Source organism: Carassius gibelio, chromosome A20 (genome assembly GCF_023724105.1).
Source record: "Carassius gibelio isolate Cgi1373 ecotype wild population from Czech Republic chromosome A20, carGib1.2-hapl.c, whole genome shotgun sequence".
Lineage (NCBI taxonomy): Eukaryota > Metazoa > Chordata > Actinopteri > Cypriniformes > Cyprinidae > Carassius > Carassius gibelio.
In genome coordinates, this window is record NC_068390.1 from 23772823 (window position 1) to 23788790 (window position 15968).

The 15968-nt window shown below is 34.9% G+C and overlaps 1 protein-coding gene and 1 pseudogene across 1 annotated transcript; both read right to left on the minus strand.

Annotated features, from left to right (window-relative positions):
- Positions 1–8031, minus strand: LOC127938741 (dehydrodolichyl diphosphate synthase complex subunit nus1). Its single transcript, XM_052535570.1, has 5 exons — positions 7500–8031; positions 5715–5846; positions 4405–4557; positions 3573–3672; positions 1–1105 (listed from the first exon to the last, which is right to left on the minus strand). Exons 1-5 carry the CDS (start codon positions 7846–7848, stop codon positions 1015–1017), a joined length of 825 nt encoding a protein of 274 aa, XP_052391530.1. The 5' UTR covers positions 7849–8031; the 3' UTR covers positions 1–1014.
- A 1638-nt stretch (positions 8032–9669) lies between these two features.
- LOC127938580 (nephrocan-like) lies at positions 9670–15346 on the minus strand (annotated as a pseudogene).
- Between the last annotated feature and the right edge of the window lie 622 nt (positions 15347–15968).

Below are 15968 nucleotides of genomic sequence, written 5' to 3' on the forward strand. Positions count from 1 at the left end.
TTAAAGGATTCCAGTAACGTTTATTATACATTCACACTGGACACTAGCAAACCAACCCTTCCAATGGCAACCCATGAATTACATATTTAAGAGTTTTTGTGCTAAGCAGAACGATGAAAAGCCTGGGGCATTTTATGAAAAAAAAACAAAACAATCACGGATCTCACAAATTATTAATGTGAAACATTTCTGATGCATAGAGACACTGGCAGAGAAAAATAACAGACTTCTGAATGAAGCGATATTTACCGATGACAAATAAAAATCAAATAAAAACATAATTAGCACCAGAATCCATTACGAACGGCGAGAGCTTTCGAGGGGAACGATGTAGAGCAATCAATTTACGCACTTAGAATAACAAACTTCAGGGCTTAAATGTTAATTATTGTCATTTGTGGCACGTACGTGCACATTCATACAAAACAATTACCAATAAACACACATAACCATTTAAGAGAGCTTGTTATTCCTTAATGGGAGCATGACATTACAGTAAGACAGATTCGGCATGCAGAAGATCCGTCGAAAAGAAAGCTCTCGCACGTCTGAGTCGTCTGAAAGCAGCTGTGCAACTACAAGTGCATTTCTCTCTCCAAGGACTCTCGTTTGGCAAGACGGATGACTTTGTACAACTTCAGTGCACTTTTACGAACTGCCACCAATCCAAAGTGTCCAAAGGTATGAGAAAGTAAAACCAAAAATGATGGTAAATATACACCATGTGGCTAACCAAGTTCCTTGAGCGACTGGCTTGCTGGTGGGCACATCGCAGGGTAGCGCTTGCATCCTTTTCTGAATGTACTCACTCATGAGAGACTCACACATACACAAACTCACAAGTATAATCACACACATACACACAGAGATGACCCAGGCAGAGCAGAGAAGAGAAGAGCAGCAGCAGTGGGTTGCTGGCGCTGAGGCTCCAGTGCTTGTACTGTAAACATGAAGAGAGGGACGGACCCCCTCCATCATTCAGTTCCTTCTGTTCTGCTCTCTGCGGACTCTTCCTCACTTGCCCAGCCGCTGCTCACACATCGCATAGCGCTGCAGAGCACCAAACAGGTCGTCGTAAGAGACGTCTACATGGGACGGCATGGAGCTACAGGAGGAGAGAAACTTTAAATTACATTGAAATAAAGAAAGACATTTAAAAACAGACAACCTCTCCTATGCTGACCAAGGGTGCATTTATCTGATCAAAAATACACATGAAAAAATTATGCAAAGAATTGCAATTTAATAGTTGTTGTTTTTTTTTAAATATTGCAAAACTTTTTTTTCTGTGGTTTCCTGCAGAAATCATTCTAATATGCTGATTTGCTGCTCAATAAACATTTCTTCTTATCAATGTTGAAAACAGTGTTCACAAAAATATTAAGCAACAACAATTTTTTTTCACGATCCAAAAGAACAGTATTTAGTTGAAAATAATTTTTTGCAACATTATAAATGCTATTTTTGATCAAATTAATGTACCCTTGCTATACAACTACTCATTTTAGTCCAAATGCACACATTCCATTTTCGTGGAATGAACATAAGACGTGGTTTCCTCAGGGTAGCTGAGATGATATTATTAAAATGTAGCTAATTATATACTTGAAATGTAGGCGCATAATTGTAAATCAATTCTGTGCAATCAGTTAAACTTTTATTTTAATTTCTTTAAAACCTCCCTGATTAACAGACTACATGTGTATTATCAGGTACCAGACAAACACCATCCAAGGCGGAGAAGACCATGAAGAGCCAAACAGGGAATAATTATATAAAGCCTGAGTCTGATAGGTCTGATAAGTGATATGCACTAAATATGCTATAATTAATATAATACAATATCTGCACTGATACATGTATACATGATTTACAGGCATTCTGTTTTCTTTAAATAAAAAATCTTCTGTCTACTGGCATGTCTGATACTAAAGACAATTACATTAAGATGTAGAGAACAGCCTATATATTCAAGATTTGCATTTATATTTTCAGAATAACTATATCTTCATGAATTATATATTATATATTCAGACTTGCATTTACATATTGGAATTTACATTTATATATTCAGACTTCTAACTATATATTCAGATTTACTTCTATATATTAATTATTTACATTTATATACTAAGATTTTTTTTTGCATTTATTTATGTATGCATTTAGCAGATGCTTTTATCCAAAGCGACTTACAGTGCATTCAGGCTAACATTAATATAAAATATTAATATTTTAATTCAGAAAGGACACTTTAAATTTATAAAGTTACAGTAAAGATATTGCTACAAAAAAAAAGTTCAAATATTTACACTATTCTTTTAATTTTTTTTTTAATTACCAAAGAATCATGAAAAAATATATATCATGGTTTCCACAAAAATATTATCATATTAGAATTTCATTACATTAATTCATTATATATATATATATATATATATATACACATATATATACATAAATACATATATATACACATACATATATATATACACATACATACATATATATTAGTATACAGATCTTGATATTCTGCACGTGTACTTTTTACATTGATTCAATTGTATTGTGATAAAACATTTTGATTTTCTACATTTACAGATTTTACAGTGAATCAGTGCAGTGACACACTGCCATCTAGTGGAAGCTCAGAGAAACACAAAACCCGTACAGTGTTGAACAATGCAATTTTGCAATCATCACTGAAAAGGAAAAATACAGGCTTCCTTCTATATTCCTTCTATATATTATAATGGGTACAGCGCATTTATCATTTACAGTCTGATATGGTAAAAACTGGTGTTTAAAACAGTTAAGATGGAGTCTATCACACTGCAGGACGCTGACGATGGTTGTATGGTGCAATGCAATGAAAGTCTGCATGTGTGCCGTGATCTCACACTGCTGTTCACGTCATCACACACACTTCCAAAGCTTCCAGAGATAAGTGTGTCAGCATGGACAGGTTTAACTGTTAATCTGTGCTGATAATCACGCGAAAGGATTTAAGTAAACTCTCCAGGCAAAATGCCACCGTACACACTGACACACAGTGAACGTAATTATGTCAAAGCACACACTTCTACCAATCCCTCATTTTTCAACAGAAATTATTTTTGTTGTACACTTTTGCTTTATTTCAAGGTTTAAATTAGATTTTAAATTTAAGACATCTATTGTGGAGCTTTGAAGGCCACTGTATTTTAAAAGAACCCCTTCTTGATCTTGTTGGAAGCATGAACTCACTTAATTTTCTTCCATGTCTTAGTCAACAAGATTGCATTTTGCATCTAGTAGGTGTATTTCGATTTAAGGCTATTACGATATTTGTACTGGAATTTTTTTGCAATGCATGCAGACATTCTGCTCCAATTTCAGACATTTTTAAGGCCTTCATTTGTGAATGAACAAATTAAGAGTTTAAGACGTGCAGAAAGGCAGAGGAAAGGACCAAAAAGAAGAAAACATCAAGTGTTCTGTACAAAGCAAAACACGTTTTATGGTTTAAGAACGTGCCTGTATTCTGTACAGTTTGTGCTTGCTCAATGACATCGATGCACAAGCATACTCACATAATCTCTGTTAGTCTGATGTGCCAGGGAAGAAATCCAAGTGTGCTTTCCACAGGGCCGAACTTCAGCACCAGGTCTGGGTCTGGTATGTTCTTGGACTCTGCATGGGGCGGGGGGGGGATGGGGGTGGACAGGCATCAGTGGAAAAATTATTCTGAAGATGAATAATGAGAACACTACAGGCTCTTTTGGTAACTGAGAAGATGCTGGAGACAATACAAAAAGCGAAAAAGGTCCTAAATAACAGAACTATCTCTCAATACAACATATCCAAATACAATTTAGTATAAATAAAAATTTTTATATTATTAATATTTAATCAAATGAAACAATATTTATAATACTGTCAATCTACAAGAGTGAGTTTAGTGAAACGGCTAAATTTTATTTAATTGATTCAGTCACAAAAAAAAAAAAGTCTATAAAGAAATCTATAAATATATGTAAAATTACCATATAAATAGTCCCATAAATCATTTCATAAGACCCTCCTTAGGCACTTTGAAAACATTTTTTTTTCTCCTTTTCTTCACTTGTAATCCCTATCGACATTCGTTGAAGAAAGGAAAATAATTGATCAGATCCTTTATTTTATTTATTTGTTAAAATACTAGGAAGCATTTTTAATTATGCAGAAATGATTCTTCTAATACAACCTGTGGTTGCACTATTTTTTTTCAAAGACTAACACATTTGTCCTTAATCACTTCTATACAAAATAAAAAAGGCTCAATGCGCATTGCACGTTTGACTGGAATCAAATTAGAGGACTAAATGTCAGATTTATCTGCTGGTTTGTGCTAGTCAGCTAACAAACATGCTGTAAACGCACCTCTGAGTAATGAGTCCAACACAGTGACGTTAATGTCTTGGGATGTCTTTTCCTTCAGCTCAACGTCCCGGCAGAGCTGCTGGGCTGCCTGGACGATACTGAGCCGCCCATCATCTGGAGATAAGACCTTCACCACCGACTGACAAGAGAACACTATAGAAGACAGTAAAAATGACTTTAATTTACATTAAGTAAAATATGGACAACATTTAATAAGACTAAAGCACCCAGGTGATGCAAAGTCTATGACAAGTGACTAAATATGAAGTCTTTCCATGAAAGTCAGATGTGTGTGATGAGACAGAGCTAAATACATCTTGTGAACAAGACTACACAAAGTTACAAAGCTGCTGATTTGGTACTCAATAAACATTTCTTATTATCATTAATGGTCGGCCGATACGTTTTTCTGCTAGGCCGATGTGTTCAAGGTGAGAGAAATATGATTCCCAGTACACACAAACTTCCTAGAAACTGCTATAATAGAGTGTCCTCTAGGTTACAGTGTTTACTTTCATTTTACATATTATTTTTATGAAATATTTATTTGTGAAAAATGCTGACATCTAAATTTATAAGCATCTTTCTTTTACCCATTTATTTTGTAATCCAATGTAAAATTTCTTAAATATTAATAATAATAATAATGTAAAAAATCATATCGGCTTTATATCTTCTATCGGCCCCCCTGCTTTCCAAGATATTGGCATCAGCTGTCAAAAAAACATATCGGTCAACCACTAATTATCATCAATCCTGAAAACAGTTGTTTTACGGACCACAAACTTTTGAAAAGTATAAATATGTTATGACATGAACAACTAGTCCAACTGTATGAGCAGAAAAGTACTTATTGAGTTCTAATATATCTATCTATCTATAGATAGATAGCTTAGGAGTAAAACAATAAGAAAAACAGGTTTTCCTATGTATAACTGTGTCACTCTGGATTGGGTTCCATATGATCCTCAAAAGATGACTTGCTCAAGGCATATTTTGAAAAATAAAACCAATTCCTGAGGTCAGCAGCAATATTTTTTTTTTTTTACATTCTGACAAAAACTGCATAAAAGTTTCTCAATTTTCCCACAAAGCCTGTATTGAATTAACCTGCTTTTCCAAACCCAAGCCTTGAAAACAGATAAAAAGGTATAAACAACTAATCATTGTGATCCATTTCATAGATCATGAACAAAAACCTTCAATCATACTGGACTAAATATTCTGATTCGACCTGTTTGTACAGGTGTCCACCCACAGTGGGTGTCTCAAACAAAAAGCAAGTCATTTTCTCAGGATTTGAGCCTCACCTTGATGCTCCGGTTTATCTGCACCATTCTTCATAAACTCCACCGAGTATTTGGAACGGTCCATTCCCAAAAGCTCCTGCTGCTGTTTCAGGATCTCTTCCATGAGTCTAGAGTTATTCCTCCTGAAGACACCTGTAAAACCAGATGTCCCACACCCATTAGACACTATAGTTTCAGAGAGAAACCTCCATATTCCTCATCCTTTAAAGTTGTAAACAACCATAAAACCCAGCTTAGACTTCAGCATCTGTTATATCAGAAACACCAATCTAAAGATGTTATCAGCAACCTCACACTTTCAGAAGACAAGTTTAGATCCTCAAAACTCGAGGCTAATTGAGGAACATGTCACACTGAGAGAACTCAATTTGCTGAACTCGACAATGTAGTTCAAGATCAGTGGCTTTCAACGGGTGGGAAACAGTGCTGTTCTGACAGGGAATAATCACTGTTAAATAATAAAACACAACAGAGCAAAATTAATATAAGCATCAACTTTTAAAAGGGAGGAGAAACCACTCAACAGCTGACATCTTGTTTTCTTTTCTTCCTAAAATTACTTAGTCCACAGTGGAATGTATGAATAACGAAGGTAATTTCTTGGCGCAAAAAAAAAAAAAAAAAAAAAAAAAGGATGACCTTTAATTGATGAATCACTATTGACAACATGATTCAGACCTCTGTTCACCCTTACCATAAATTTCTCAGTTATAAAATATCTGTCAAAGGTTAGAAGCTAAATATTATATCAGACACTTCTTTACTTCCATTGAGAAATATATTGAGGTGAAAGAGACCAGAAAGATTGTTCAATTATAAAGATGAGAATAAAGGTCTGATTAATATGCACTTCAAAACCTTCAAAGGGTTCAAAGAAAACTAGGTCACACTTTATTTTAGGGTCCAATTCTTACTATTAACTAACCATTAACTATGACTTTTGCCTCAATTAACGCCTTATTTGCTGCTTATTAATAGTTTATAAGGTAGATGTTAAGTTTAGGGTATTGGGTAGGATTATGGATGTCATGCATTATATGTACTTTATAAGCACTAATAAACAGCCAATATGTTAATAATAGACCTGCTAATAAGCAACTAGTTATTAGTGTGAATTGGACCCTATACTACAGTGTTACCGAAAACTATTAACGAAAATAACGGTATTATTAACTCTAGTTTTATTCTTGAAGTCAAGGAATAAAAAGGTTTTGGTGCAAGTCAGATGTTATTTATATATATATATATATATATATATATATATATATATATATATATATATATATATATATTAATTAACTTAAATTAATATCAATTTGTTAACAAGAGGTTTTTAATCATTTAAACATATTAAATTAACAAACATACTAAAATAGATATTTTAGCAACATTTTGTTTTATGCGTTTTAATAAGTACAGGTCAGAATGAGTATGTGGTTTCAATTTTACATAAATATGTTATGCTATTGCTAAATGACGAATGAACATTATTTCACCCATATTTTGACATTTTATTTTCACATAAGTCCTTAAGTAGACACTTTAATCAGTTCACTGTATATAAATGTATACAAAATCACATGTACGTTTAATTTGATACGGAAATAAAAATGGGACTTCTCGTCTTTGACCCATATAATGAACAGATAACCATAACCATACTATCCGACATCAATATCAGCGAAACAGGTGAAGCTTTGGCATAAAGGCAATCATATGTGAACACAAAGTAAGTTACTCCACCAATACATTCACATCTCTTTATTCAATGCATAAGAATCTTACCTTGATTATCATAAACACTGACATATGAGATGCCTACTGCCATGCACCAGACCACTAGATTGGCGATGTCCGTGAACTGGATCTCCTCCTCAGTGATCAATAACCCCACATGAAGAGGCAGCTTCTCTAACGTCCTGCCATCGGCTCCCCAGCGAACCCGGCGGCTGGGCCGTTTGCCTATGGGTCCAGTCTTTTTCGGATTATGAAAGCCGAGGGCAAGGGGCAGTAACAATCCCAGTACGGCCCGTTTCCACCTCCAGATGTGGACTCGGAACCAGTCGAGCAGCGCGCGCTGGACATAGAGCAACGCGTGCAAAAACCGCCACACAATCTCATTCAGTAAAGCCATGCTTCAAGGTCTTTTAAACGCGTTCCAAGTTGAATGTATCTATGGGATTCTTCATATTAAAGTAATCTGTGTACTTGGGAGCGACGTTCTATCGAAAAAAAAATTGCCATTTTGGTCAATGCCAACACCGCAGCGCGACGGCTGCCATTTTTTCATCCTGCAAACCTTTCCACTCTGAACCCGCTGCTGTGTGACATGGAGCTCTCTGATTGGACGGCTGACAGAGCGTTTGTGCGTCACTCTAATCGCTGGTCTGGGATCGGTTATGACGTTTTCTTTGCAAGTGCTAAGGCAGGAGAAGAACATTTGACAGCTGATTTCAGATCAAAATAAATCAAAATTCACACTTGCGCGAAATAGTTAAATGTGATTGGCTTCTCTACCGGTAAACGGAATGTGCGTAAATCCTCAGTATTTTATGTTTACTTCGGATATACATTTCAGATTTTACTTAATTTAATAGAATATATTAAACGTTTTTATAAAACAAATATAAAATCAATATTATATTGTATTGGAGTGTAAAAAGTGTAAAAAATTATATAAATTATTAATATTAAATGAACACATTCAATATATTTATATATTATCAATTTAAATGTTACTATGACAAAAATGGCTTTTTATGATTTCTTTCTAGAGGCTAATGAAACAAAGGCATCTAATAACCATCTTTTCCAATACAAATACAGTTTATTTTATTTTAACGTGTCCATATCACTGATGGTGACCAAATTGGACAAAACACTACAAAAGTGATCATTTATTGTTCATTCTTTATAAACATACAGAGAGGCAGAAAAACATTGCAGTTGTCTTCATATGTAAGGATTACATTTTCGAATCATAATCATCGCATTCCTCTATGTGTTCAGTTTTTCTCTCCAATAATAAGTCCCTGGTCTGCTTCTCACAGATATCTTGTGCCAGTACATAAGCTTGCCATTCATCAAGAGATTCATGGACAGGCTCGCTGCAGAAATCAGGCCTGTGCCAAAAGGGCCTTTTTGACCTCAAGGAGTCCACAGCTGCACTGCCATGGGTTTCTATCCAAATATAGAAGTTTTAGTTTTGGTAGGTTCAATGCAGGCCAGGTGGAGAGTTTGATTTAACATCTGCAGTCGCCTGAGAGGCTTCAGCTCACTTTTATGTATCGTATCAATGTTGTTTCCTTTCAGATCCAAACGGACCAGTGTCTCTAGGCTGGTATAAAAGAATATTAAAACAACTGATAAAAAAAAACAGTTATCAATAGTTATCAAACAGTTATTATTTAACACGACCAATTAATCACATCATATTCAGTCTGATAAAATCAAAAATAAACAAATAAATGCAATATGAATAAATATAGTAAATGAGTGCATGCATAAATAAATATATAAATGCATTAATAAATGGGTAAATAAAATAAAAATAAAATGTTCATTACTTAACTTAAGTAAAATAAAACATGCAATAATTTGTTTTATTTCAAGTATAGTTGCCAAGGCAATGTTTCTCATTTTCATTTAGTAATGACTTGATGTACTAAAATAACTAAAATAAAACAATATGACTGTAAAAACTATACAAACTAAACAAAAAGGCAAAACATACCAAAATTACTAAAACTGAAGTTAAAATGAAAACAGGAAAATATTCATATGAGTCATTACTTAATATTAATCATATTAATTAATGTTAATATCAAAATGTTCAAATAAAATAAAAACTATTTTATTATTTCAATGACACTAAAAAACACAGACTGACTTTACTTCAGAGGAAATCTAATTAATATCAATATGTTAAGCAGAAGGACATAGCAGAAGGCAGATTCTATAGTGCTAGGCTGGTTAGTTGAATGCAGTTTCTCAGGGCATTAGCTAAAAAGTTTTGGATGGGGTCGTTTTCCAATAAGAGATGTTTCTGTAGTTTCATCTCTGCTAGTTGCTGACGAGACTTCCTGGATATTGTTTTGCCTGCAGTCCGTCCAGCTGTTCAAGTTTAGGGGTCAATCTAGCAGACAGTATTCATAGCTGGTTTCCAACTTTCACGCAGAGAAATTAGGCCGGTGAAGACCCCCGTCGACTGATACTAGCCTGTTAGAGTTGACAGAAAGGGTAATGAGGTTGTGCAGCTGGGACGTGTCATGATTCCTCAGTGATCGGATCTGATTACTGTCCAAGTTCAGATGAACCAGAGACAGAGAGACTTTGGTGAAGCGGTTTGAAGACAAATCTAATGTTTTTAGAAGCTGCAGTGAAGAGAAGAACACTGGTGATATGAAAGAGATCCTGTTACTTCCCATAATCAGCAAATTTAGAAAGGGCAACCTGGGGGATCCATGTATTGATTTTATCTGATTTCCATCCAGATAAATACACTCAAGGTTTTTAAGCAATGTTAGGGTGTTTGTGCGCAAGGTGCTAATCTGGTTATTCTGGAGGTTCAGGACCCGCAGCTTCAGGGGCGACATTTGTAGGCTGTGAATCCTGTTGTGGCCCAGATAGAGGATTTCCAGGCCACACTCATTGGGGTTCTATATAGAACCATAGGGTTCTTTACTCAACTCCAAAGAACCTTTTATGCTAAAAAGGTTCTATAATGACAAGAAAGAACCCCTTTGGCACAAAGCTTCCTATTATTCATTCATATATTACATTATTCTGCAACATTTTGTATTTTTAATTAAATTATTGTTTGTAGTAACTTATCACATTTTAATCATGCTGATTTTTGGAGAAAAACTGAAATGGCACTTGTGGCAGACTGGATAAGTTCCTTCCCCTGTAATTAGAACGACAGCCAGAACATGGTATTTGTGATATAAAGGCTGCAATTAGGCTACCTGGGATGCGTCATTTGCTAGCTCTGCCCTTGGTGTGTGTGGGTTCTGCTTAAAGGTATGTTGTTAGCCGTTTGGCTAATATTGTAAAAGCTCTGGCATATCAATTAACTTAATTCATTTATTGTAGCTGGAATTTCATCTGCTTTGCGGTGGTGTGTAAGGCTGCCATTATTCCCGGCTGGGTTTGAGTTTATTCATCTTCAAATAAACAGTTGAGAATTGTGCTGTGAGCAACTGTATAACTTGTGTCTCCTGATGACCAAAATCTGGTATGTATAGATTCACTCTTTATTAATGAGTGAATTTGACAAGTTAATGAATCACTGTTTTAGCAGGACTATCTTTGGGAGCATTCCGTCCTGTTGGGGGTTGGGGCAATCACTTCCTTCATAAAACAGGATTACGACGACGTTGCTGTTTTGCTGTGTGTTTGTGTTTATTTGTCCTTCCCACTCCTGGTTGTAGCTGCTCCAACTAACTCCACACTGTTCGTGTTGGGCTGGGTGCTTCGGCCTGCCCTCCATTCTAGAATTACCAGCTTTGTATAAGCATGTTTGTGTGGTTTCTTTGGTTTTGGAGTTTGTCTGTTTCCTTTATACTGTTTGTGTATTGTGTTTATTGTATTGGTTTCTTTATTTATTTGTTTCTTGCTTCGTTTGATTTGGTTTATTTTGTTATTTACTTTTAGAATCCCTCTGTTTGTGTATCTTTTTATTAAGTGACAATTGATTTTCAGCTGAATCTTGTTCATTTGCAATTTAAGAATGCCATGTCTCCAATCAGGCTCTGGTATAACTTTGTTTGTATTTTGATTATTTGTTTTCTCTTGTGTTTTAGGCTTCTGAGCAGGGAGGCTAGTTCTAGTACCCTGGTGGTGGTGTTTGGAGCACAAAGTGTGGATTGCCGTGTGTGTGATCACTTATCTCACAGTGTGTGTGTGTGTGTGTGTGCGCGTGGGTCAAGAATAATCACTCTACGGCTGGCCTACCCTGCTACAGTTAAGCCTTAGTCATTCTAGTTATGTATGTGGTGTACTGAGTTGTAGTTGTTTAACCCATTGAGTAATATCTTGGTCATTTTAAAGTGTCTTATCTGATTATTGTGAACCTAATAAACATTTTTGTATTATGATGCCCATGTCTCTGCCCTCCATGGTAACGAACCTATGTGTCCGTGTTTAGTTCCCCCTACTTGAAAGGGGTGGCGTAGTCAGCATTAAATTAATTCTTGTTTATTATTCATTGTGCCATTTTACTCCTCTGTGGACATGCTACATTCTCTTTGTGTGATATTGTTTAACTACATAAAATGATATAAATATATAGCCTACATTTTCTAACCCCTCTTGAATGTTGTGATCATTCACATGCATTCATAAATGCATTTGAATACATTGAATAACGCAGTGAAAGAAGCACTCAAAATGCATACACGCCACACGCACTAGTATGACTTCATCATGTAACTTTACATTAGCCTAGATGAGTGCACTTTGTAAAATGATTTGCAATCCCCAAACTGACTCAAATGATTCACGAACCTGCTCCGAACTCCCGAACTGATTCGCGATCCCGCTCCGAACTCCCAAACTGACTCAAATTATTTGCGATCCCCAAACAGACTCAAATGATTCGCGAACCCGCTCCGAACTCCAGAACTGATTCAAATGATTCGCGAACCCGCTCCGAACTCCCGAAATGATTAAAATGATTCGTGAACCCGCTCCGAACTCCCGAACTGATTAAAATGATTCTGCCAAACTGACTCAATCGATTCATGCTCTGTACTCCCAAACTGACTCAAATGATTCGCGAACCCGCTCCGAACTCCCAAACTGACTCAAATGATTCGCGAACCCGCTCCGAACTCCCGGAACTGACTCAAATGATTCGCGAAACGCTCCGAACCATAGACATAATATACGTAGACGCCTCATAAACTGACGCTGCCTATTGGAGTGGACGTATCAGCACGGCGCCATCTTGGATGGGTCCCCAGTGCGCCGCCCCCCATATTTATTTCTACTGAGGAAGGTGTATCCTCAACTACAATGATCATAACTCCCCGAGTTTTTACCGGATGTTCACACGGTTTGGTTTGTTACAAACGGCAGAGACTTAGTTATAATACAGGACGCTGTCACACATTGAAAAATTCTGCTTTCATGTTGAAAGACTTTGTATTACGCTCTTTAACAAAGAGATATGGTAGACTACAGCATATTGATAAATGTATAAATGAATGAATTTTATATTTTAATAAAGAAACAAGTTTGTTCATTTGAATACATTTCTCTCTCTCTCTCTCTCTCTCTCTCTCTCACACACACACACACACACACACACACACACACAATGGTATATTGATAAATATATAAATGAATGAATTTTATATTTTAATAAAGAAACAAGTTTGATTGTTCATTTGAATTTATTTCTCTCTCACACACACACACACTCACTCACACGCACTCACTCACTCACTCACCTTCTGTAACACAAATACATACAAGTTCCCATATATACTATACCAGCTCAGAATTTTTTTTTTTTAAGGCCTAAAGTGAACGTTCTTATTCCAGGTCATTCCAGCATTTCCCTGTCAGCGGTCACTGGATGTCACTGGATGTTCAAAGAAGGTTTTTAACGGTTCATGGGGGTTTCTCTTTAGCTGACACCCAAACTGGTTGGACATGTTGACATTGGAGGCATGTCCATCCATTGTCATGCACACCACTTTTAGAACTCCCACCTCTTCTTCTGTGGGTTTTATTGTTCTGGGTCTGAATTAGGGTTTCTGGGGTCTCAAAAAAGAAACATTTTCAATCTCCAAGGTGAACGTTAAGACAACACACTCTTAGAAAAAAAGGGTTAATTGGGGTTCTATATAGAACCATAGGGTTCTTTACTCAACTCCAAAGAACCTTTTCACGCTCCATACTCCCAAACTGACTCATATGATTCACGAACCCGCTCCGAACTCCAGAACTGACTCAAATGATTTGCAAACCTGCTTTGAAACTGACTCAAATGAATCACGCTCTGAACTCCCGAACTGACTCAAATGATTCACAATCTGAAGTTCCCATCCAAATCAAATGACACCGCCAGAGCTACTATTGGCTTAGTTCTCTAATTTCTTTATAAGTGATATTAATGTAAATTTGTAGATTTGTAATACTTAATGTTCTGAAATGTTGATCTGAATTTTAATCTATGTATTCACATTCTTTATGAGTGATAGTAATATGAATTTGTAGATTTGAAGTACTTCTATATCTGTATATTTCCATTGTGAGTTATATTAATATGGATTTGTAGTTGAGGTACTTGATGTTGTTCTAACCCTGATGGGAATTTAGATGAATCTATATTTGCATTATTTATTAGTGATAGAATAATGTAATTTTATAATGGACTTATTTTGTAACATGTAGATGTAGGTGAAACTCTATTTTCATTTTTTATGAGATTTTTTAAATGGTTGGTGTTTTAAGGTTGATTTATACATTTAAAGCCTTGAATATTTGAAATTACAGTAGTATTATTTCAGTAATAGTAATTATTTTTGTTAATATAAATAAATGACTAGTTCTATGCACTTTGGGTGTGCTTTTTTTCAGTATTCATGGGACTTTTTTATGTGTATTACATTTTTACATTTTAGGCTCTTGATGTTTGTCAATTATATGAAATATTTAATCCAGAAAGGACAAAAGAAATAATCATGAATGAACCCTTAAAAGGTTCCATATAAAACCTTTCTCCTGGTTACAAAGAACTAAAGGGTTCCAAATACGTAGTGCCTGATAGAACCTTTTAAGGTTCTACATAGAACCTTTTCTTCTAAGAGTGCAGAGGGCAGGCCACGGTGAAGCTGTCTCACACTGTTATTTATTTTTTTAAGGTCCAGAGTTCTTAACAACATGTGAGATATGAACACACTGCATAATCTACTCGATCCCACCAGATGACAGAACTACTTCTTCAAAGCCTGGCAGACCTGAAAAAGCTCTGACCTATAAATAACATAATCTGATTAAAATCTACCAGTATAATAGGCAATAAGAATACATGAATAATAATCATTAAAACTTTAATGAGATGGTATCGATAGATAGGTATCATAGATGGTATGATGATAGCATGTAAATAGCAGTGTTAGGAAAAGAATCACATAGTACAAAATGTAAAACATTAAACTAAAATTTCAAGAAAATGAATAAGAAAAACAATATTTCATCCACCAGGAGTGAATGAATTGATAACTGAATGAATTGATGATAATGATGATAGTCTATAGAATCTGCTTAGACACATATGGACTGATTGACGGACGGATAGACAGATGGATGGATGGATGAACAGATGAACAGATGGACTGATAGATAGATATGGTTAGACAGACAGACAGATATATATATATATATATATAGATAGATAGATATATATATATATAGATAGATAGATAGATAGATAGATAGATAGATAGATAGATAGATAGATAGATAGATAGATAGATAGATAGATAGATAGATAGATAGATAGATAGATAGATAGATAGATACACAGAAAAAGGCAGAATATCATCATTCTGAGAAAACAGCTTCACACACAGCATGAAATACCTGAGCCAGATTCAGTGAACAATGGCTGAGATCATCATCTTGGTAAGAAAACAAAATTTGACACCAGCAAGGAACTGACTTCTCAGCAATAGAGTGACCTGTCTGTTTGCAAATGTTAGAAACTTGCTGATAAAGTATTCACAACCTATTAGTTAAACAAATGCATTTCATCCTTAAAAATAGTTGGTGTCAGGAATATTAACTTCACAAAAGGAAGTTTTAAAACCAAAAATGTATAAAAATGTTGTATTTTGGACTACTGGCTTAAAAAAATACTAATATGAATGACTGTATTTTATAACATAAAGTTTTAATTTCTAAAACTTTGTGTAGTTTTTATATATAAAAAATATAATATATATTTTTCAGTTTTAGTTTTGATCAAATTAAACTAAATTAATTCATTGGATTTTTATTCAGTTAACCTTTATTTTATTACAAGTAGTTAATTATAATAACCCTGATAATAAGTCTAAAGGTATTATTATTTCATTAAAATGTTCTCTAATACAGGCTTACATAAATAAATATTACAACTATTAAACAATATTAGCAGCGTGTATGGGCATTATTAACACTTGCAAATATATTATAGAGTTCAACAACTAATAAAAGGATAATAACTACTGTATTTATAATACATAAATACAGTAGTTATTA

Bases quoted from the DNA above. Each gene is read 5' to 3' on its own strand.
- LOC127938741 (XM_052535570.1), bottom strand. From the start codon at position 7,848: ATGGCTTTACTGAATGAGATTGTGTGGCGGTTTTTGCACGCGTTGCTC. The intron at 5,847-7,499 runs GTAAGATTCTTA...CTGGTTTTACAG, and splicing joins CAGTGTTTATGATAATCAAG to GTGTCTTCAGGAGGAATAAC. The intron at 4,558-5,714 runs GTGAGGCTCAAA...TGTCTTCTATAG, and splicing joins AGATAAACCGGAGCATCAAG to TGTTCTCTTGTCAGTCGGTG.